Here is a 23,622-nt window from a genome sequence, read left to right as displayed (position 1 = left end):
CTGTCCTTCCTAGGAAATCACCTGCTGCTATGACTTTGGAATAGCTGTATATTGTCACCCTGCTTATTTAACTTATATACAGAGTACATCATGTGAAATGCTAGTCTGGATGAAGCACAAGCTATAATCAAGATTGCAGGGAGAAATATCAATAACCTCAGATATGTAGATGACACCACCCTTATGGCAGAAAGTGAAGAGGAACTAAAGAACCTCTTGATGAAGGTGAAAGAGGAGAGTGAAAAAGATGGCTTAAAACTCAACATTCAAAAAATGAAGATCATGGCATTCAGTCCCATCACTTCATGGCAAATAGATGGGAAACAATGGAAACAGTGAAAGACGTTATTTTCTTGGGTTCCGAAATCACTGCAGATGGTGACCGCAGCCATGAAGTTAAAAGACGCTTGCTCCTTGGAAGAAAAGCTAGGACAAAACTAGACAGCATATTAAAAAGCAGAGACATTACTTTGCCGACAAAGGTCTGTCTAGTCAAGGCTATGATATTTTCTGTAGTCATATGTGGATGTTAGAGTTGGACTATAAAGAAAGCTGAGCGCCAAAGAACTGATGCTTTTGAACTGTGATGTTGGAAAAGACTCTCAAGAGTCCCTTGGACAGCAAGGAAATCCAACCAGTCCATCCTAAAGGAAATCAGTTCTGAATATTCATTGGAAGGACCAATGTTGAAGCTGAACCTCCAGCACTTTGGCCACTGATGCGAAGAACTGACTCATTTGAAAAGACCCTGATGCTGGGAAAGATTGAAGGCAGGAAGAGAAGGGGACGACAGAAGATGAGATGGTTGGATAGTGTCGCTGACTCGATGGATGTGAGTTTGAGCAAGCTCTGGGAGTTGGTAATGGACAGGGAAGCCTAGCGTGCTCCAGTTCATGGGGTTGCAAAGACTCGGACACGACTGAGCAACTGAACTGACTGACTGTCCTCCCTAGGAAATCACCTGCTGCTGTGACTTTGGAATAGCCTTACTAGAATCCATGAAGATTTTCAGAAAAACAATCCCCCTCTATAGATTTTTTAGAAAAATTCAAAGTGGTAAACCAAATTACAAAAATAAGGAGAAAGAGGAGCAGAAGGAAAGTAAGACGGTCTTAACAACTGATTCAAAGCTTATCCAAACTCCCTCAAATATTACTTCCTGTATAAAGGTCTTCCCAGCTGCTCTATCTGAAACAGTGCCTTCCATGCTGTGTCTTTGTTTACCAACTGTCTCCACCACTGATTATAAGTACAGTGAGGTCAGAGACTTTCTCTATTTTGTTCATTACTGTATATATAGGACCTAGACCAGAGCCCGAAATTCAATATATTTGTTGTAAAAATGAATGAATGAGTGAATTTCCTTTGTATCCTTAAAGGGGACCTGCCTATCATTGGAATCTCTTCATTGTAGCATGCAAACAATCACAAAGTTATTGAATTGCGATTGCCAAATCATTTTTATATTGGTCACGCTTCCCTCCCCCTGCTCACCTGTGTGAGGCAGAAGGAGGAACTATAACAGAATAACCAATCAGAACTGGAGCAGCTGGCCTGGTGTCTTCATTTAGGGAGACACAGATTTGAAATGAAATCTACTTACCTTCCTTGAATTGTTTTCCTGCAGGGTCAGACCCAGTCACAGACATGCAATCCACCTCTATTTGAAGGACACCGCATGATCTGACGATAGCGCCCCTCTACCTTCACCTCGTCAAGGTGTCCAGTGTACATCATTGTGGTGTTTAATGCTAGATACTGGGGAGCCCCCCAGCAACATTCCTGGAGCCTCAGTTTGGAGGATGGTCCCAGTCTGACTAGAACATTTTCAAGAGCTCTTGTAAGGGTCATAAAATGCTGAATTTCTTTGGGAAGACACAAGGACTCAGGTAAACCTGCCAAGGACCAGCCACCCCCATTCCAGGCAAGCAGAGGCAACTTGGCTGGCTTGCCTGTCTCCCCTGGAGATGCCCTGCGGCAGTCCTGGGTGGGGGCTACAGTGACAGGACACTGGCCAGGGCATCGTGGTGGGGCGGTGTCAGCATGCTCCATCTCCTCCTGTAGACCTTTGCGAGCGATTCTGCTCTCGGCATGCTCTGTGACATCACCCTCTCCCTGTTGCCTCTCCAAAATGGGTCCTAACATCACCGATGATTCTGTGAACTGGGCCGTGTTAGTCCCGAAGAGCTCCAGGGGTCAGGGCTCCTCCCGGTGTGTACTAAGGAATGGTGTCCTGGTGGTCATACTTCTGCACACCCTCCTCCTTTTCACCCTTACCGTGTCCCTCATGCCAGGACAGAGATCATTTTGGCCTCTATAGTTGCGAGGAGATACTGATGGGACCTGCTTCTCATGTCGCTGTGGTGTGTGGCTGGGTCAGTGGGCCTGGCATGGGGGTTAAGGGTCATCCTGCAAACCTCTCTCACCCACGGAACACATTTTTTGCAGCCCTCAGAGAGAGACAGGTGCCTGCTCTTGGAGAGGAATGAGCCCAGGAGTGAGGGGTGATGCAGGCCTGAGCCGGTACCTGACTCCAGGCAGAAGCAGTACTCCCGGGGTCCCAGGGCAGCGGAGGCGTTGCAGAAGATGGCAAAGCTCGTCAGGATGGTCCCCTCCTCTGGGGCAACGGTGCAGGTGGGCACCTCCAGGGGAGGCAGGGAGCTGACCACATAGGTGTCCTCCCCGTAGGCACACTCGGTCACTGCTGAAGAGTGAAAAGACAAAAGGTGTGCTTAGGGGCTGTGGGTGTCACACAGACTCCACCATGGCTCATGATCTCCTGGGAACTTGTTCAACATGCAGATTCCCAGGCCTTGCTCCAGAGCCTCTCTCTGGAGATTGGGGGTAAGGCTCAGAAATCTGCATATCTTAACTACTCTACCCCTACCCCTCACACCTCAGGCAGGGCATTCCAGGGTCTCCCTCAGCAAAATTGGACAGAGACAGAATCCTAGTCCTGCCATTTACTCTGCATGTGACCCTGGCTTTGACCTTTTTGAGACTCAGTTCCTCATCTGTAAAATGGAGCTAATAACAATAGATTCCTCACAGGGCTTTAGTGAGGAGGGAGAATATTGGAAAACAAGACTTTCTCAAGAGACCGAGCTTGAAGGGCCACAGTCAGGACCTAGAAAGAGGAAGATCCTACCCCAAACCATGGGCTCCCACAGCACCATGAAGAGCCCCAGCTAACCTGCACCAACACCCCGCACCACCTGTTATAATCACCTAGTTTTCAAAAACAGTGCATGCCTGGAAAAGTTGTGCATACAGAATTTTAATCAATTAAAATGAATTCCCTGGCCCAGACTTAATTCAAAAGGTTTGGGGTGAACCCAGGAATGTGTAATTTAAAATAGTACCAGGTTATCCTGGGCAAGTGGCTTATGAGCCAGTTTGAGAAATACTGAATCAAAGAAATTCATCTGAAAAGGAATAATCACCCCATTATTTATCTTTCTGAGAATCTGCATTCTGCTGTCCAGTGCTTGTTTAAAGTGAGACATGCTGAATCACCTGGCAGGATTCATAGACTGCACACCCCGGGACGGTCTGCTTTTACCACCTGTGTTGTGTCGCTCAACATTTACCATGCAGTTTGTAGGCAGACATTTCTGTTGCCCTGCTTGCATGTGAGGAAACAGGCTTAAATCTATGGCCTAAGGTCTCCCAGCTAGAAGGTGGCAGTGGTGGAATTCACGCCAGAGCCTGTGTATGGTCCCACCCCGCGCTGCTGGCCTTGTTTCAGCACCCCTGGCTTCCTCTCGTTTCACTCTCTGCAGGAGGTGGGGTCTGTGACAAGAGACTGGAGGAGCCTTCCCACCTGTGACTCTGATCCAGGCGGCCTGGCCGTGGATCCTCAGGAAGGAGCTGTTGAGCAGCAGGGTGGAGGTGTTGCTCTGAAGGAGGATTGAAGAACGCGGCCAGAATCCTCGGAGTCTGCAGGCCTCAGGGAGGGGCTCGGCCTGAAAGAGAGCACAGCCCAGGACCCCTAAGGCTGCAGCCAGGCTACAGGATCCCCCTGGACAGTGGCTTCTGAACTGGGGAGGCCTTTCGGATTTGTCTCCGATGGATGGACAGCAGCACCGGCTCTTTCCCCAAGGTCAGCCCAAATGCCCATCCCTAGCGTGTTGGGGTGTCTGTCCTTGGTCAGGTTCCCTGGAAGCAGAGCCTGAGATGAGGGTTTGTGTGCAGGGCATTTACAAGGGAGGGATCCCAGGGAAAACCAGGAGGGTAGCTGAGGTGGGGAGAAAATGAAATGAGGCAAAGAAGTGGTTTCAGGAGGCTTCCTGCTTCATTCAGCCTGGTGTCATGGGGGGCTCTGGAGCATAAGCTGCACCACGGAAATTGTGGCACTCAAAGGCTGGGGGGCTGGCTGTTACACCCCCATGGTTACGGGCCAGCAGTCTCCCCATAGCACTGGGGGAGGCCCGGATCAGCCTGGTAAGAGGGATGGCTGGGTCTCCCACGGCGTCTGCTGTGATGTTTCCTGTTGGTTTTGCTCCCTTGCATCCTCTCTCTCTGCAGGCCCATACCCCCAGCCCCTGACTCCTACTCCACTGGCTGAGTGGACTGACCCACCCCCAGCTCAGTCCTGGGCCTGTGACACAGGTCTGGTCAGTCAAAGTGGGAAGACATTTCTGTTTTTGCGAGGCTGCCAGTATCCTCACCTTCTCCAGTGGGGTGTCATCCAAATACCAGCTGAACATGGCTGCTGCTGACTTGTCCCCCATGGTGACCTTCAGTGTAACATCCCTGCTGGCATCCACTGGCCCGCAGTTCTCCTCACAGCTGAAAGTGGGGAGAGAACGGAGCCGGGGAGCTCCTCAGTCTGAGGGGCCACCTTGCCTGATCCAGTTCTTCTCAAGTTATTTGAGAAGGTAGGAAATGGCCTTTTCTCAAGTGAAAGCGGAATAAAAGCAGCCCCTGCCCCAACCCAAACTGGGGCATCCCCGTGGTCATGGAGATGGAGCAGTTTGTGCCTGCCTGAATCCCCACTCCATTCACTGCACAGGATAGCAGTGTGAAAAATGCAGGAGGCTGACAGGACTCCAGGCTCCAATCTTGTCCCTGCCACTTATGAAAGGCTACCTCGCACAAGTCACTTAACCTGTCTGAGCCTCGGTTTCCTCACTTGCAAAGTGAGGGGATGAGAGCTATCAATCTCCATGATTCTTTATAGTTCTAATAATGATCAATTATTGTTGTTCAGTTGCTAAGTCATGTCTGACTCTTTGTCACCCCATGGACTGCAGCACACCAGGCTCCCCCGTCCTTCAGTATCTCCTGGAGTTTGCTCAGATTCATGTCCATTGAGTCAGTAATGCCATCCAACCATCTCATCCTCTGCCCCCTCTTCTTTTGCCTTCAGTTTTCCCCAGTATCAGGGTCTTTTCCAGTGAGTCAGCTCTTCACATCAGGTGACCAGTGTATTAGAGCTTTGGCTCCGATGAATGCTATGATCTTGCAGCACACCTGCAATGTCCCACTTTTACTAGCTTATCCAGTGCTGACCATAACCCTTTCAGCATTCCCATATCGCAGATGAGCAAGCCGAGCTCAGAGGGTTTATGTGATTCGTCCTGACTGGGGGATGGAACATGGGCCCATACATCCTGACCTGAGTCTTAGGCCTTCTCTGTGGTACATTCCCTCTCTTAAGTCAATGAGAGGTCAGTTTGACTCCTGCTGTGTCCAGCCATGCCCAGTCCTTTTCATATGAGCTTCATAGTAGCTGAAGAATCTCCCTACTTCTGACTTCTCGTCTACCCTAGAACTAGTGGGCTGAACATTCTCCCTTTGCCCCTGCAGCCCGCTCGCCATCAACTCTGTGGCTCTGTGTACCCAGGACTGAGGTCCATAGACTGCATCACCAGGTTCCCACACCCTCTGTCTTCTATTTGGGCCCAGCTGATCGGGAGCACTGAGACAGTTATTCACCACTCTCCCTGCTCCTCACCAAATGGCCTGCAGTTGGCAGAGGCCGTGTTCCTCTGGCTGAGGCCCCAGCTCCCAGGGGCACCTCTCCCACAGCTGCAACTCCCCAGGGGATTCACAGGAACGCCATCCCTCCCTCTTACCCCTGAAGTCCTAAGAGGGACAATGGCTTCGTCCTCTTGCAGCCTGCATGGTCATCCCTGGTTGGTCTTCTTATCCCTGCCCACATCTGTAAATCAACCCTTATCCAGCTCCCATCAGTTCCCAGTTCGAGTGAGCCATCTTTTTCCTCCAGGGACCCAGCTGGCAGTCATGCTACCTTGAACTCTCCTCTTGATTCCTGCATGAGCTTAAGCAATCTCCCTGAGTCCTCTCTCACCCGCTCCAGCTGCTTCTCTACCCAGCTACCAGTGTTTGGAAGCAAAACATGATCATGTTCCCAGCCTGCTTAAACATCTTGGTGGCTTTCCAGAACTCTTAGGGTAAAGTCCAAAGTCATGCGTTTGACACAGCCCTCAAGGCCCTGCCGAACTAGCCCCTGCCTGCCCTTCCTCTGTGTTCCAGCCACACCAGCCTCTTTCACTTCCAGATTGTTCTATGCTCCCTCCCTTTGCTGTTCTGTTCTCTCTCAAGACCCCCTTTCCTGGCCAAGTTCATTCCTCTTCCGTCTTCACATCTCCGCTAAGGCAGCCTTGAGGTCAGGGAAGCTGTCATGGAAGTGCACTCTCTTCTTCCATTCATTTGTGTGATTCATCACTGACCACTGAGTGACCCCAGAGAGAACAGAGACAGGGCCTGGTTTTCCCCACCACTGTACATCCTGCCCCTTAGTCAGTGTAGCCAGAGTTGACTGTCAGAACACCCTGCTGGATGACAGCCCCACAGGAGTTTGCTCTCACACCCCCACCTGACTCGTGGCCTGAGTTCCAAGGGGGCGGACACATAGAGGCACTGCTCCCCCAGGTTCTCCAGCTCCAGGCCTCTCCAGACTGTCAGGCGCAGGGTAACAGCAGAGTCCGAGGGCGGCAGGCAGGACGGCGGAACCACCAGCTCCCTCTGGTCTGTGCGGAGCAGCTGCCTCTCAACACAGTCGCTCCACTGGGCCCAGCAGCGCCCTGAGAGAGAGAGGTGGGTCAACACAGTAATCCACCCAGGAACCTTGAACTTGACACATGCAGGTACCTTCTGGTTTGGGGTTTCTAGAAGAAATGGGTCATTGTTAAGAAAATTGGCTCCAAATAGAGATTTTGATTTATTTTTTTCCAGTTCACTTTCAGGTTGCAGGAATGGTGCTACAGAAAGATGCTTCTGGGAAAAGGACCCTTGCTTCACCCAAACTCTAAGCAAACCTGCAGGGTTTGTTGGCTTGTTTTGCATCAGTGACTTGCACTGGTGAGCAGGACAGCCTATAGCTGGAGAGGCGCTGAGAGGATAAACAGCCCCACCTGGAGAACATTCGAGGCATCTTCTTGTTCTTGATATAAGGGATTGTCCACAGCTGTCTGTCTCTGGGGGTATACTGGGGACCTGGGAGGACAAATCCCCATCTGGGAGGCTGCAGATCATCTCCTGCTTTATATCAGCTCAGTCAATCTTTGCCTTTCAACTCTGTTGATCAATGTTTATCCACTACCCCAACTACCCTCAGTGTGTAGTCATTCACAGGACATGCCTGGGGGTCAGGTCATCAGCTCAGTCACCTGAAGTCTGTATTTGTTGTATCATCTGTTAATTCAGATAATAAGAACTAACATGCTGAAGGGTGTTGTGAGACTTGCCAGTTCATATCAAAAGATTTCAAATATTGCATGACTTTTGACCCAGTTATTCCATTTCTGGGAACTTGTTGATGAAAGTAATCAGAGATGCAAATAAAAATTGAACCTTGTAAGGATGTTCATTAATAGCGTTGTTTTTAAGGGCAAATAATTCAAAAGAAACTCAGTGTCAAAAAAGAGGGCACTGGTGAGTAAATGCCCATATAGCAATTTGGCAGTCTATTATGCAGTTATGAAAATCAAGGTGCAGAAGAATATATTGACTTAAAAATATATGGGATATATTGTTCAATGAAAAAAAATGGTTAACAAAAGCTATATGTACAGTATGAATGGCATTCATTTTATTTCTAAAGGAGTGTGTCCATAGGTAGGATATATCTAAGAATCTGCCCACTAATGCAGGACGTGCAAGAGGTGCAGGTTTGATCCCTGGATTGGAAAGATTCCCCTGGAGTAGGAAATGGCAATCCACTCCAGTATTCCTACCTGGGAAATTCCGTGGACAGAGGAGCCTGGTGAACTACAGTCCACGGGGTCGCAAAGAGTCAGACACAACTGAGCACATACACCTAGCTAGCTATCCCTATAAAAAGGAGAACAACCACTTCTTAAAAATAGGTGCTAGTGGTTGACAAAAAGTTGTGTCAGAAAAGGCCTCATCATTTCCTCTTTCTAAACTGTGGCATACCAAAAGCGTGGAGGTTAAAAGAGGGATGGAGTCCAAGAGGAGAGGAGTGTTTTACCACTGACATTATTTGTGGCAATAATGAAAAAGCAGACTGACTTTTAGGATCTAATTATTGTTCCTAAATTCTCTATAGATAGTGCCTCTTCTGGTTGCCTGCCTTTAAGGCCACTGCTCTTCACACCTCCCATTTCCATGGAATTCACCATCTCTGGCACATACAAGGCACACAAAATGTTAAGCATGAATAATCCTGGTGTGAAGGTTAAGAACAGCAAAAGCTGACTGCTGTCCATTGCTTCATGATGAGATAAGATGGTTGAGAACTCTAAGACTACCTACCACATGCCCACTGGAAGCGTAAGTCCTTATCCCCATCTGGCCAGCCCAGGGTCACTGTGGTGAAAGGATCCAAGTACTGACCAGGTTCCACGTACAGCTCCATGTTCCCTTTGTCTCTCTGCAGAAGAAGCAGCTGGACAGTGAGACACCCTCCACAGTTGGCACCCCACCTTCCTCCCCAGAGCAGTCTGTGCAAGAGATGGCCACAGTGTAAGGTGTGGAGTGGGATGGATCACCAGGTAAGTCACTAGCCTGGTGTGGACTGATGGCTAAGGGTTCATCATACATTCAGCTGTGTTAGCAGCAGCGGCTATGGGCCAGGCCCTGTGCTTGATGCCTAGAGATACAGGAACAGAGAGAGACCCAGCCCCTGCCCTCCTGTCTCCTCTGACTGACAGACGAGAAGACCAAGGATTAAAACGCAGAGTGCTAACTGCTGCAGTAGGGGGCGCTCAGGGGATCATGGAAATGTAGATGAGGGAGGCAGTAGGCTAAGAGCATCTGCTCCCCTGGAGGTTCTGATAGTGTCTGACTCCTGGGGTTGCTGCATATCAAATGAGAATAAGAGTGACGCGTGTGCTCTTGTGCCTGGAGCAGAGAGGCTGCAGAGCTGTTAGCTCTACGCAGCAGACAGCCGGTGTTGGGGTAAGCTTCCCAGAGGACAGGACCCTGGGGCATTCTGGGAGGAGGACGGAGGGAGAGCTGGGCAGTGACAGAGGGACCATGGATGCTAGGAAAGGGGTTGTCAGGAGTGCAGTGTGCTCCAGGATCAGTTCTGGTTGGACCTGATGAAAGCTCAGGCCCAGAGGGCTTGGCCTGGGAACAACAGGAGGCTGCAACAGAGCTCAACCCCCAGGGGTCTCCATGGCCGAGAATAAAACCCAACACCCTTGCACTCATGTTATTTGGCCTCTGCCCATCTCAATAATCTCCTCCATCCTCCTCCTCCCCTGACACAGCCTCAGAGCCTTCTCATCTATGCACCCAGACAGCTCTTGTTCTGCCTAACAGGGTGGCTGCCTATCCTACCTTCAGGTCCCCACTTAAATGTCACTTCTTTAAGAGGTCTTGTCTGGTCACATTTAATAGTACACTTATACTGTCTGTTAGTTGCTGTCATCGCACCCTATTGATTCTGGTTAGACACATCACAATTATTAATTCTTTGCTAATTTGTTAGTTAATCTCACCCAGTAAGCTTCATGAAGGCAGGGACCACACATATGTTTATTCACCAGTGTATCCCCAACCCCTAATATTTGAATGTTGAGCATCGTAGAGGCACAGTAGATCTTGTTGTTGAAGAAATGAATGCAAGAAAAAAGTCAACAGCAAGGAATCAAATACTTAGTCTTGCTATAAACACTAAAGTACCTAGGTCTTTTTTCTAAAATAAGCATTAAAAGCCATGAATTTCCCTCTGAGCATTGCCTGAGCTGCGTCCCATATATTTGGATAGGCTGTATTATCACTTAGAAATATTTTAAAATATCCTTCTGATTTTTTTCTTTGATCCATTGATCTTTTTTTAAAGAAGTGTGCTGTTTAATTTCCAAAATGTCTGATAGTTATCTACACATCCTAGATAACTTATTATTGATTTATTACATAGTGCTGTTGTGATTAGAGAATATGCTTCATTTGATTTCAGTTCTTCTGGGCTTCTTTTTAAACAGAAGAAGCCTTATTGATTGCTAGTGCTCTGGCTGTTAGCACCAAAAGGCCCAAACCCCAGACTAAAACAGAGTACTTGGACACCTTTTTTCTTGTAAGGTTAAGTGTTTTTTAAAAATACTCACATTCTTTCTCTGGACCTTTGTTCCAGGTGGTTCTTGGAGACTGGAAGGAGCTGTGAACACAGTGGGGATGGATGTCAAACATTGGTGGTGTTTATAAGGTCACCAAAGGGCAGAGTCATAGCATCTGCCTGTCTCTGGAAATAATTTAGGGACACATAGCAAACATTCAGGTCATAGGAAACAGGTCAGAAGCAAAACCGTCATGGTTGCCACTGGCCCAGAGATACTGCTTTTGCAGGTAAGAAAGAGGTAGACAGCTGCCAGTGCACTTAAGATTTAGGTCAGACATGCGACTGTTTTCTATTAGTGTTTACCTAGCACTTGAAGGGTGAGGATGGGAGCCCTGATTTGTAGTGCTTGTGGATTTCTGTGGTGCAAATGATCCCATAAAGGCAGATCCCAAGATGCCAAGGTGACCTCACAGAACGCAGAGTGGGGAGAGATGGGTACAACCCACTCTGGCGGTCTGGTAGGAGTTGGACTCAGCACACCATGGTGTGTTTCTGGATCCGTTCATTGGCCTCTAACTGGCTGTGTGAACCTGGGCAGGTTAGTTACTGAGTATCAGATAATTCATCCATAAAGAGTGGGCTTCCCAGGTGGCACTAGTGGTAAAGAATCCACCTGCCAATGCAGGAGATGCAAGAGACGCAGGTTTGATCCCTGGGTTGAGAAGACTCCCTGGAGTAGGAAATGGCAACCTGCTTCAGTGTTCTTGCCTGGAAAGCCATGGACAGAAGAGCCTGGTGGACTATAGCCCACAGGGTCTGCAAAGAGCCGGGCACAAATGAGCGACCGAGCATACACAGCTGTGAAGAAGGCTGAAGGCAACCCTTATTTTCAAAGCTCCAGGAGCACTGAGTGCTGTGCTGTATATATTATTGCTTTGTCATCGTCCATAAAGAATATTAGTGTGTCAAGTTTTTAAAAAATGGAGCCGGTATTCTCAGGTGATATGCTCTGAAGATAACTGAAATGTGAGTGTGATCACTGCCTAATTAAAGTGTAGTGATTAAGCTGAGCACTTAGGGTCGGTCATTCCATGTGATTCACTAGGCCCTGGTGGCTTGGATATTTTAATATCAAGGTATTACTGATCTTTAAAAAAATTCCCTCTCAGTAAATTCTTATTCTTACAATGATAAGTTTGAAGGTCTGTAAAATTATACAAAGCAAAGCTAAAATGCTAGACCCAGAGAACTTGCTTAACCTTAAGAAGGAAGATGGTCCCTGAATAAAGAAATTCAGAGAGATAGTTGCTACCCTGGTCCCGCTGTGAATTAACTGAGTGACTTCTTCAAAGTCAGTTCACCTCTCCGGGCCTTAAGTGGCACGTGTGAAAACTCCTAGGGGGCTGTGGACAGCAGAATGGACATCTCATATCTTTCCTCCCACCCAGGTGTCCTTGCCACCTTCTTTTGATAACAGCACTCACAGGTGATGTTTTCCCTGGGGAGCACCCCTCCGCACTCTCACCCGCACTCCTGTGGGTGGATCTGACCCTACGTTAGGTTCTGGGGCGGACCTGACCCTACGTTAGGTTCTGGGGCGGACCTGACCCTACGTTAGGTTCTGGGGCAGACCTGACTAGGTTCTGGGGTGGACCTGACCCTACGTTAGGTTCTGGGGCGGACCTGACCCTGTGTTAGGTTCTGGGGCGGACCTGACCTACGTTAGGTTCTGGGGTGGACTTGACCCTACGTTAGGTTCTGGGGTGGACCTGACCCTGCGTTAGGTTCTGGGGCGGACCTGACCCTGTGTTAGGTTCTGGGGTGGACATGTGGCCCTGGTCTGCCCTGAGGACCACTCCCTCCCGGCCTCTGCAGCGGGGCTAGGAGGGGCCATGAGCCAAGCTGGGGTAAGTGAGAGGCAGCGTCAGGACTTACGGAGAAAATGTCAACAAAGAGATGCTTTTTCTCCTCGGGGTTAAGGACTGAAGCCTGGGGCCATCTTGCTACTACTTAGGAAGAGGGAATCAGACTGCAGCCAACATAGAATCAAGAGATGGAGAGAGGCAGATTTCTGAAGACATTGAGTGACGGATCTTGCTGTGCCTAAACCCTGGACTTTTCTGAGAGTTGATAAAATTTCCGCTTGACTTGAGCCAGTTTGAATTTTCTGCCTCTTGCTACTCAAAAGTTTTGGCAAACATGTTCAAGGCAAACTTTCAGACAGTGACATCTACTGTTGGCTGCCTACCAACAGCCTTCCTCTTGGCTGACAGAATCCATCTTCTCCCACAGGGCCTAAAAATTCTGGCTTCCCAGCATCCCTTGCAGTTGGGCATATGACCCTACCTTGGCCAATGGTATTTAAAGGGAAGGTTGCTAAGGACTAGTGGAAAAGCTCCCCCCCACCAATAAAAAGAGAGGGGGGCTTCCCAGGTGGCTCAGTAGTAATGAATCTGCCTACCAATGCAAGACACATAGGTTCTATCCCTGGTCCAGGAAAATCCCACATGCCACAAATCAACTAAGCCTGAGCACCACAGCAATTATTGAGCCCATGCTCTGGAACCTGGGAGCTGCCACTACTGAAGCCCGTGCATCCTAGAGCCCATGCTCCACAACAAGTGATGCCACCCACCGCAATGAGAAGCCCATGCATCACAACTAGAGAGTAGAGAGTTTCTCATTGCAACTAGAGAAAAGCCTCCACAACAACAAAGACCCAGCACAACCATAAATAAGTAAATAAAATTATTTTTTAAAAAGAGATGAATGCGGGTAAATGGGTTTCTGCTGCTGCTGGATAATGCTGGGTTGACATGTGATGTCTGGAACTGCAGCAGCCATCGTGATTACATGAGGCATGAGCCTAAGGATCAAATAAATGCTCTGAGGATGGCAGAGCAGAATGACAGATGGAGCCTGGGTCCTTGCTGGTGATATTGAGCCATTGAACCATCCCTGGAACTACTTACCTCCTAACCAATTACATGAGATAATGTGACTTGAACTTAAAGCCACTTAGGTGGGGCTTGCTATTACTTGAAGCCAAAAAGATTGTAAGTAATACGAGTTCAGATGTTTTAGAATTCTGTATCAATGGTTGGATGTTATACTGGTTACATTATTGCCTGTTTAGAGTAACCAGAGAATTCTTGATATCTGTAGAACAAAGTAAGTATTCAAAGCTCTGTTTTTTGAGGGGCTCCTCTCTAGATCCTGAGCCAGTGTGGATGCCCCTAGTCACAAATTTTATGCCCCTTTTCAGAAAACTCTTACCTGTGACAGTGATGCTTCCAATTTCCAAACTCAAGTTTGAGAAGGCGTCCCTCACCAGTACAGTGACCAGAAAGGTGCCTGCAATACAAAAAGTGGAGAATTATGGGCATTGTAATCAGAGGTTCAACTTACTGTGAGACAGTTCTCCCAGCCTGTGCTTCTCCAGTCCTCTGAGTGCAGCATCTGACTCTTCCATCACTGAAGCATTTAATGATTCCCTGTTGTGTGCCAGGCATGGAGCAAGGCTCTTAGGACACAGGAATGAATGACAGGTGGTCCTTGTCCTCAGGACCTTATTGTCTAGGAGGCATGTGGGGCTTTCCAGGGTAGGAATTGGCATGGGGAGCAGTGTGGGCACAGGTTAGGGGGGTGGCTTCCATCTTGGGGGAGAAAGAAATGTTTATGGGGTGTGGCAGGGCCCAGAGCTGAAGTTCAAAGGATGAGTAGTCCTCATTTGCCAGCCAAGAGAGGGGATTCCAGCAGAAGGGGGCCTTGACGTGTTTTAAAGGGTCAAGGGTGGAGAGCGGGGAGAGAGACTTGTCAGAGGGTTTGGACAGAGCTGCTGCTACATGTGTGTCTCCATCTTGCCGCTCATGGGGAAGGGGGCTGGGCGCTGCCTTCTTCTCTTCTCAAGCCTGGAGAGAAGGTCTCCAGAGAGGGCCCTTGGACAGCTGGGCATGTGTTCTTTGGGGCTGAGGACTCACGTGTGCTGTGCTCGGCCACTCAGTCGTGTCTGACTCTGTGACCCCATGGACTATAGCCCTCCAGGCTCCTCTGCCCATGGAACTTTCCAGACAGGAATACTGGGGTGGGTTGCCAATTCCTCCCCCAGGGGATCTTCCTAACCCAGGGATTGAACCTGTGTCTCTCATGTCTCCTGCATTAGCAGGCAGATTATTTACCACTAGTGCCAACTGAGACTCCCATGGGCAATTTCTTACTCGTGGCCTTGAAGGAATGATCTGTGACAGGTGGAGGGAGGGGGAAGGGAAGACAGGAAAGGTGGCATTTCTGTATTTGGGAAATGACTACAGTCGGCTGGTAGCAGCCAAGGACTGGGTGAGAATTTGCTATGGACCAGACGTTTGCCCTTGGGAGAGGGGGCACTGGAGATGGTAGAGAGAATGAGGAGATCAGAGACAGGGACCCTTTTGGTGACGGGAGAAGCACCAGCTGAGGCGATGTGACCCCGAAGGAGAGGCATTACCCCCACCCCAGGAGCCTGTGGAAGCCCCCAAGAGAGGTAGCTGCAAACCCCTGCAGGGCCCCGAGAGCAGGGCCGGCACCATCACGTGAAGGCCTTCTGTTCCCACCCGGTGCCCTTTCCCTTCCCTCGTCCCCTTCATCCTGGAGGCATCGAGTCTGTTCTTCTCGTGGGAGGAGAAGACTGCTTATCATCTGAGAGTGAGTCCGAAAGTCAGAGGGTGTACAGAGATTTTAATCTCTCATCCCCTGCTGAGTAACTTTAAAGGGGACAAAAAATTAATTTACATTTGAACTATAGCCTCTGTATTGTTTTTTCCATTGTCATTCCGTTTCATTTCCAGATTCTTCCTGTTCCAATCTGTATCCTTCAGTACCTGGCAAAATTGCAGTTTTTCTCTTCTTGACTCTATCATTCCTTCTGCCATCTCTCTCTCTCTCTTTTTTTTTTTAAACCGACTCCGTTGCTGAGGGCATGGTGGCCCACACCTGTACCTCATTACCCCACCTTCTCACACATGTCTGAGGTCCAGGGCAGGGGACCTGGGTGGGCTGGAGACTCTGCGGCCTTCATCACATTCCTGCCTGCTGACCTCACCACACTGGCCTCAAAGAGCTCTGTTCTTTGCAGATTAATTGCACGTCAGCTGTGGCTTCCTGCCCTGGCTGGTGCCAGCCAGTCTGCTGCCCTGTCATCTATTCCCGCCAGCATCCCGACACTTCCTTTCTTGTCCCTCTGTTTCCCACCCTGTAGTTTTTACCAGTCTCTCTCCCCACAGGGCATGGACTGCAGTTTCCCGAAACACATTCTCCTCTAGAAATGATGGAAGAGATCCAAGTGCGCCTGCTCACGTCCAGTGATTCTCCATGGGGGTGATTCTGCTCTCTAGGGCGCAGTTGGCAGTGACTGGAGACATTTGTAGTGGGTCCAGGCCAGGGATTCTGCTAAACATCCTGTGATGCACAGGACTGTGCCAACAACAAAGAATTATCTGGTTCCGAATGTCAGGAGGGGGCTTCCCTGGCTCCTGGGAAAGGTTGAGCACTGGAGAAGGGGGCAGCAGAGAATAAATTGGTTGGATGGCATCACTGACTCAATGGACGTGAGTTTGAGTAAACTCCAGACAGTGGAGGACAGGGAAGCCTGGCGTGCTGCAGTCCATGGGGTCTCAAAGAGTCGGACATGACCGAGCGACTGAACAACAAAATGTCAGAAGTGCCGGAGTTGAGAATCCCTATAACTATAAGCTCCATGACTGAAGATGGCCTCTGTCCCTTCCTTATTTTGTGACCTCAACTGGATGCTTTGAACCACATTTGTGTCTTGGACATATGAAGAAACTGGCTAAGAGGACCCTAGACACCAAGTTGGGAAGGGAAGATAAGGGAGGTTTGGAAGGGGAGCCACACACCCCAAATACCTTCAAGAGGAACCACCACATGGTAAGTCCCAAATGACCCTCTGAGGTTCTCTTTCTCATAGGAGAAGGTTGTATTGAGTCCTGCCACCTCAAAGGTCAAACCCTCCGGGATGCCATGAGCCACCGAGACATTGACTAGTAGGTCCTGTCCAAGCTCCAAGTGGTCAGAAGCCCAGGAGGCCTGAAGCCCCGACAGAGCCTCCACAAAGTGGACGGTGATGTTTCTGGAGGGGGCAGAGGTGGTGGTGTCGCTGGTGGCTCGGATCTCCAGGTAGTGCATCCCTGGGCCCATTTGGCGCTGGACTCCTCTGTCCAGGGTCAGATTGTACGGCAGCGGGCCCCTCTGCGTGGTGAACTCAGCCAGGGTTGTGTCACCTGACAGCACGGTGTAAGTCACCCTTGTTCCTAGGTGGAGTAAGAAACATTTAAGGATGTCAGTAACAACATGCAGTAGGCTATACTGAGATAGTTCAGACTCCAGCTGTGAAGTCAGAGTCCACATATCCACATAGATGTGGATATAAAGATGTATGTATGGGTATACCCTCCCCCAGATAATTAACACTGATCTCTGAGTATTGGGTTCACAAGTGATTTTTCTTTCAGGGTCCTCACTGCTCACCTGCATAGTCTTAATTATTTCCGTCTCCATGACTGGCCACCTGAAACCCTGCCCAATGGGAGAACTCAGCCCATTCACATTAAGATAGGGCTCCCTTACAGCTTGGGGGTGGTTGTGCTACCTGGATGCTAAATATTGTGGTTGACTCTTAAAATATGATTTAAGCCCCCAAATTAATATTCTTTCCAATAGAAACCAAGCTAGTGTGTTTCTTTTTTGAGTGATGGTGATGTTGATGGGGGTGATGATGGTGATGATAGCCCTCTGAGAACACGAACCTTGACTTTCCCATATCTGGCAAAGAGTAGTCACTCAATTATATTTTTAGAATGAAAAAAAGATTATCTAAAGCTTTTCCAGGTGCACCTAGGTTGCATCTTCAGCCAACCAGAACACCAGAACAGAAAGGAGCCCCAAGCACTCTGTTTAAAGCCCGGTTATAGCTCCATGAAGTTGCTGCTCTGAGTGAGGTTCCAGGGGGCGTGAGGCTGGGCTGAGACCTGTCCTCCTCCCCACAGCTCTGTGCCGCTCAGTAGCCTCTGTCCAGATCTCAGACTGGACCTGTGCCTTGAGGAAAGATGCTGCTTCGGATGAGGTCAGGTCTTGGTTAGAAGGGTTCTCTATGGACAGAAGGGGTGATACACAAAGTATTTAGCAACTGCCATCGCATGGACACTACAAAGTAGAATGATGTCCTGATAAATCAGAATGGACACTGTGACCAATCGAAATGCACGCTGTGACCAATTAGAAGGACATTGTGACCAATGAGAAATACTGCTGTGACCAGCTGGAATAAATGCCATGACCAATCAGAATGGATACCATGACCAATCAAAATGGGCATGATGACCGAGCAGAATGGCCTCTGTGACCAGTCAGAAGGGAAACGGAGCAGCCAGATGTACACCAGCCGTAACAGCTGCTGCGGCTGTACCAGTGTGTGCAGCTGAATGTTAGCTTGAACTGGGGGCAGTGTGATTGTGCCAAGCTGGTCACTGCTGGCTGAGCTGAGATGCGCTCAGGCCCAGCTGGCAGCCCTCACACTCCTCTTCACACTCCCCAAATGGGGTGGCTTGGAGGTCCATTTCTTGCAACGGGACATGGGCATGCCAAGGATCTTTAGGAGGCTAGTTGCCCTCACTAGTCTTGTGACTTAGGCCAAATTTCTGAACATTTCTTCCATTTCTCCCTTTGAAAAATATACTGGGTGGACTAGTATATATATATATATATATATATATATATAGCACTTAGACCAGGTTCTGGTATACACTAGGTGCTAGATAAATGAATGGCTGAGAAAACTGACTCCATAAATCATTGTTGTTAGTATTTATTAAAGCCTGGGAGCTGGATGGATAGATTTGGGGCAAATCAAGGTTGCCTTGATCTTGACCATTTCTGAAGACTCACCTCCATCAAGTTCCACCTGAACCCACAGAGGGTCCCCGAAGACTGCCCGGCAGAAAGGGCTGGCTCCTGATGTAATCAGGCCAGAGCACCCAGTCACACGGAGCCTCTCCGTGTTGTCTTGAATCATCACTTGCTTCTGAGCCATCACATGCCACTCGCTGGTCGAACACTCAGCAAACACGGTGAAATCCCCAGGGGCTCTGAACTGGTGGGTCACCCTGCTGGACAGACTGCCATCAACAGTCAGAAACGTTGCCAGTGTTGGGCTCACACGAATACATGATTCACACGTGTACACACATGTACTCACCCACGGCACATCTTCCCTGCTCTGCAAGGATAAAAGGAATGAAGAAAAATATGCCACACAACTAAGCCAGGGCTCAGTGTTCACAGAGGTTACATTAAGGCTCCCAAAGCAAATGAGAAGTGGAAGAAATAGCTCTGACTAACCAGGGAGCCAAGTATTTGGCTGCAAGTCTGTTCTCTGCCATTTACTGCCTCTGTGGTTCATACCAACCCCCTCTTTGGGCCTTCGTGTTTAGTCTGTAAAATACTGTGCCCAGTCTACCTCTCTGAGCTTTCTTTTCCCATCTGTAAAATGGGATCAGAGTCCAAACATATCAGAATTGTGGCTGTTTTGCTTCTCATTTTCCCAAGGGGACTAGTTTAAATCTCTAAAATGGTCCAAAAAGATCCTCATCACCTCCCTTCCTGTCCCTCTCCTCAGCCCCTGCCACACTCCCCTTCTCTGACTATCCTAGTAGCTCAGACATCTTTCCAGTTCATAGGACTTGTCACCTCTTCCCCACCCAAAGTCCAGGAAGCATGCTGTTCTTTGCAGGGAAAACTCCTGCCCTTCTCTTTGCTCATACTTTTGGTCTTCCTTCAGTTCTCATTTTAAACATTGCCTCCTCTGGGAAGTTTTCCTAGATTCCCTTTATAGACACTGTAGCTTCACTGCTTCTCCTGGGTGACCCTTACTTATTCACTGTCATTCTTCTCTGCGGGGCTGTCAGTGCAAATAGTATCTGTCTAGTTCTCCCTTTATACCTGGCACCTGGCACAGCACCTAGCACATAGCAAATGCTTGAGAAATAGTTTACAAAAGGACACAGTTGTGAAAAAGCTTGGAGAACAGTGACCCGATTCTTGGTGCCAACCAAGATGGAGTTAGCCCATGATAGCCTGTTTCTTCATTAATTACAACTAAAATACTGGGAGAACACAAAAACTATGAGAGGACCTTGAAAAGTAAACACCAGCAGGCAGATTGAGGACAAAAGTCAAAACTTTAAGAATCATCCATAAAGATGGGAGTTTCCTGTTTTCCTTCTTTCCTTTTTTTTAAGTCCCTTTTATCTTTTGACTTTGTCCCAGTGGTAGTCTGAGTCATGGTACTGTGCAGTGAGTAAAGAAAACAAAAACCTGAAGAGAAATCCCTTCTGTTAGCCAGGGGACCAGAGAAAGGGGCCTAGTGAGTCTGAGAGTACAGAGGAAATACCCATTTTTTGTTTCATGTTGTTTCTCTTTTCTTCTCTCCTGTCCCCATCTCAAGCTCTCCTCTCTCTTGGAGCTGCATGGACTGTGTGGGATGATGCCGAAATACCTAAGAGAAAACTGATCTTTCTATCCAGAGGAACCATGGAAAGGGGACTGTGGAAGCTGGAGATTGTAGGGAAAGTCCTTAAAAGGAGAGAAGAGAATTCCCTAATTCTGCGTGTGACCTAGCATGAATCATGAGTTCACCCGTAATGTGTGCACATGCAGAACAGACCCAAAGAAACATAGTAAACGCCTTTAGTAAAGGACTGAACTACAATGTAAACCAGCACCCCAAGTGGCACATGAGTGGAACAGAACCTGACAGCTTTGGAAACTGAACTGGTGTGTGAATCTCTGCTCATAGAAGGCAGGTCAGAATGTGTGGCCTGCATCTAATTGAGTTGGTTGTCTGCTAAAACAAAACAAACAAACAAACAAAATATTAACATTTTCCAGAGCATTTTAGAAAGAACACAGAGTCTTGGAACCTACTACCCAAAATGTTCAGAATACAATTCAAAGTTGCCTGATACACAAAGAACAAGGAAAATGTAACCAAATTTCAGGGAAAATATCATCGATAAATGTCAGCTCTGAGATGACTCAGATATTGAAATTACCAAAGACTTTAACCCAGGGATTATAACCATGCTCCACGAAGTAAAAGGAAATCCTCTTGAAATGAATGGAAAGATAGACATTCTCAGCAGCGAAATATAAACCATTAAAAGCGAAATGGAAATTTTAGAAATGAAAAGCACAATGTATGAAACAAAAGACTCCTTGGATGGATTTAATAGCAGGATAGAGATGGAAGAGGAAAAACCTAATAACCTAAAGATAGAGCAGGAGGAATCATCCAACCTAGAGAACACAGAGGGAAAAGAGATTAAATTTGTTAAAATGAGTAGAATGTCCACAATCTGTGAAACAATATCTAAAAATTAAACATTTGTGTTATTTTAGCACCAGAGAGAAAGAGCTTGGTGTAGAAAAATATATTTGAAGAAATAATGGCTGAAATTTTTCCAGATTTGGCAAAACACATAAATTCAAAGATTCAAGAAGTTCTATGAAACCAAATGTAAACAACAAACAAGCAAAAAAACTTAAAGCACACCCACACAATTGCTGAATAGCTTGAAAATCAAAAGAATAAAAAGAAAATCTCGAAATCATGCTGAAGAAAAATGATACACTGCATATATAGAGGGGCTTCCCAGGTGGCACTATTGGAAAAGAAACTGCCTGCCAATGCAGGAGATGTAAGAAACACGGGTTGAGTCCCTGGGTTAGGAAGATACCCTGGAGAAGGGCATGGCAACCCACTCCAGCGTTCTTGCCTGAAGAATCCCATGGACAGAAGAGCCTGGAGGACTGCAGTCCATAGGGTCACAAAGAGTTGGACACAACTGAAGTGACTTACCTCCCATATACAGAGGAAACAGTGATTTGAATGACTGTAGATTTCTTTGGAAACTGTGGAGGTCAGAGACAGTAAATGACATCTTCAAAAGATGAAAAAACTGTCAACACATAATTCTATAGCTGGCAAAAGTATCTTCCAGGAATTAAAGCAAAATAAACACATTATCAGGAATAAAGAAATTCTCTAAGAGACTTTGTTGCTGTGAAATCTACTTTAAAGGAAATGCTGAAGGAAGTTTTTCCAGCTGAAGGGAAATGATATCAGAGGGAAACTTGGAACTTCAGGAATGAAGGGAGAGCACAAGAAAAGGTAAATGTCTTGGTAAATGTAGACTATTTTTTTCCTCTTAAGTTCTTTGATATATGCATAACTGTTGAAAGGGCTTTTCAATGTATATAAATGCCCTACAATTGACAATTATAACATAAAAGATGGAAGGCAAAGGAAACCATATGCTAATAAGGCCTTAACATTTTACCTGAAGTGGTAAAATATTAACTCTAAGTGAATATTTACCACTGAGAGTTAATAAAGTGAAAGTTTAGATATATATATTATAATCCCCAAAGAAACTACTTAAAACGTTATCCAAATAAGTGTTACCAAAAAGCCAATAAATAAGGAAAAATAGAATACTGAAAATATTCAAATTATCCAAAAGAGGGCAAGAAAGGAGAGAAACACGGGGGAAGTAGACAGAGGGTACAAATAGAACACAAATAACAAAATAACAGACCTAAATCTAACTATATCAATAATTACATTAATTGTAAATGGTCTAAACAGCAATTACTATGCCAGACAGGATTGAATAAAAACCAAGACTCAACCACATGCTGTCTACTAGATGCCCACTTTAAATATGACAGTATGGCTAGGTTAAGAGTAAAAAGATAAAGATGTAACAGTAAACACTAATCAAAAGAATGCTGGAGTGTCCATTAATATCAAACAATGTAGATTTCAGAATAAAAAAGCTCTTACTCTTTATAGAAATGTGAAGGATAGCTTTGAATGTAGCCCATTTTTTAGCAATCCATCTGGAAGAAGCAATTTATTTCATTCTCTAAACTCTGATGCCAGCTGAAATTGCTCAGGACTAACAAGCAGGGAAATGGATTTTTCCCCTGATTTCTCTCTCAGTGATCTTACCCAAGGGAGAAGAACACAAAGTGGTTTAGTAACTGCTGCCAACAAAGAGGAGCTATGCTCGGAGCACAGAACAACGGAGACAAGAACGTAAATTTAATAGTCCTGTGGCCCAGCAATTCCACTCCTGGGTATAAGCCCAGCAGAAATGTGTACATATATGCTTGAAAAGTCATTTACTAGAGTGTTCACAGCTGCACAAGTTGTATTAATAACAGTCCAAATGCGAAACCATCCCTATGCATATCAGTGCTAGAACGAATAAGCAGAGGACTGTCATACAACAGAGTGTTATAGGGCAATGAGAAAAAAGAAACCATAGTTACACACAATAACATGGATCAATCTCAGGGACATGCTTATTGAGCAGAAGTAGGACACAAAAGAAAACATACTTTATGGTTATATTTATATAATCTTAAAACACAGGTCACAGTATTCAGTGATGTTAGAAATCAGTATCCTTGGTGGCGCCCTGGACGATTTATGGGGGGGGCGGGTCATGTTTTGTTTCTTGATCTGGATGCTGGTTATATGCCTGAGTTTATTGTGTAAAAAATTAATTGAGCTGTATCTTTTTGTGTGCTTTTCTGTACACACCTTGTGCCTCAATAAAATGTTAAAAAATTAGTTCAAGACTCCCTCACTTACTGACTTGTATACATTGCTTTGATATTTGACATGACTGGAATACAGTTTAATGGAAAGGAAAGGTCGCCCTCCAGACTCAGAGGTGTCCAGAGGTGACTTGAAATAAAAGACCCAGGAATAACGGCAATACCCTGATCTGCCAGTAGGTGGCACTGAGTTATCCAGCACTAGGACAAATTTCACTTTGTGCTAATTGTCCCTTAAGGCATGTAACATAATTTCAGAAATGTAGAAAGTTGCCCGTGACAAAGAAACAAAACAGCTTGCCATGCAAATGGACACCAGACATGGGGGTGCAAGGCAAGCATTTAAAGGAGAAACCCTTTGACTTAACTATGATGCTCCTGTTTGAGGTCTGATCCTATCCTGCTGTTTAATGGGTAAGTTGGGTCCGGCTCTTTTGCAGCCCCGGGAC

At 47.1% G+C, this 23,622-nt stretch overlaps 1 protein-coding gene and 1 long non-coding RNA gene across 4 annotated transcripts in view; one reads left to right on the top strand and one right to left on the bottom strand.

The window, feature by feature from the left end:
* The window catches only part of LOC110143931 (polycystin-1-like protein 2), a 106,035-nt gene that overhangs the window by 57,436 nt on the left and 24,977 nt on the right, over positions 1-23,622 (bottom strand). The window contains exons 6-14 of the mRNA XM_070451499.1: positions 18,434-18,654; positions 16,396-16,800; positions 13,772-13,849; positions 10,545-10,594; positions 8,746-8,863; positions 6,845-7,052; positions 4,671-4,791; positions 3,824-3,965; positions 2,528-2,704 (exon numbers count right to left, since the gene is read on the bottom strand). Coding sequence (XP_070307600.1) covers positions 2,528-2,704; positions 3,824-3,965; positions 4,671-4,791; positions 6,845-7,052; positions 8,746-8,863; positions 10,545-10,594; positions 13,772-13,849; positions 16,396-16,800; positions 18,434-18,654 — 1,520 coding nt within the window. The remainder of the gene's footprint in view (positions 1-2,527; positions 2,705-3,823; positions 3,966-4,670; positions 4,792-6,844; positions 7,053-8,745; positions 8,864-10,544; positions 10,595-13,771; positions 13,850-16,395; positions 16,801-18,433; positions 18,655-23,622) is intronic.
* LOC110143935 (uncharacterized) lies at positions 1,628-23,186 on the top strand. Of its 3 annotated transcripts, none has more exons than XR_011482298.1 (8): positions 1,628-1,889; positions 2,449-2,634; positions 3,783-4,102; positions 6,901-8,763; positions 8,870-8,984; positions 10,571-10,782; positions 15,754-16,417; positions 19,992-23,186. It is a non-coding gene; the product is annotated as an uncharacterized lncRNA (long non-coding RNA). The 3 variants fall into 3 exon arrangements; XR_011482299.1 differs by having other exon boundaries at positions 3,783-7,329; positions 8,540-8,763; XR_011482297.1 differs by having other exon boundaries at positions 3,783-8,763.

This window comes from Odocoileus virginianus, chromosome 20, assembly GCF_023699985.2.
Source record: "Odocoileus virginianus isolate 20LAN1187 ecotype Illinois chromosome 20, Ovbor_1.2, whole genome shotgun sequence".
NCBI classification, from domain to species: Eukaryota; Metazoa; Chordata; class Mammalia; order Artiodactyla; family Cervidae; genus Odocoileus; species Odocoileus virginianus.
This window is presented reverse-complemented; position numbering and strand designations above follow the sequence as displayed.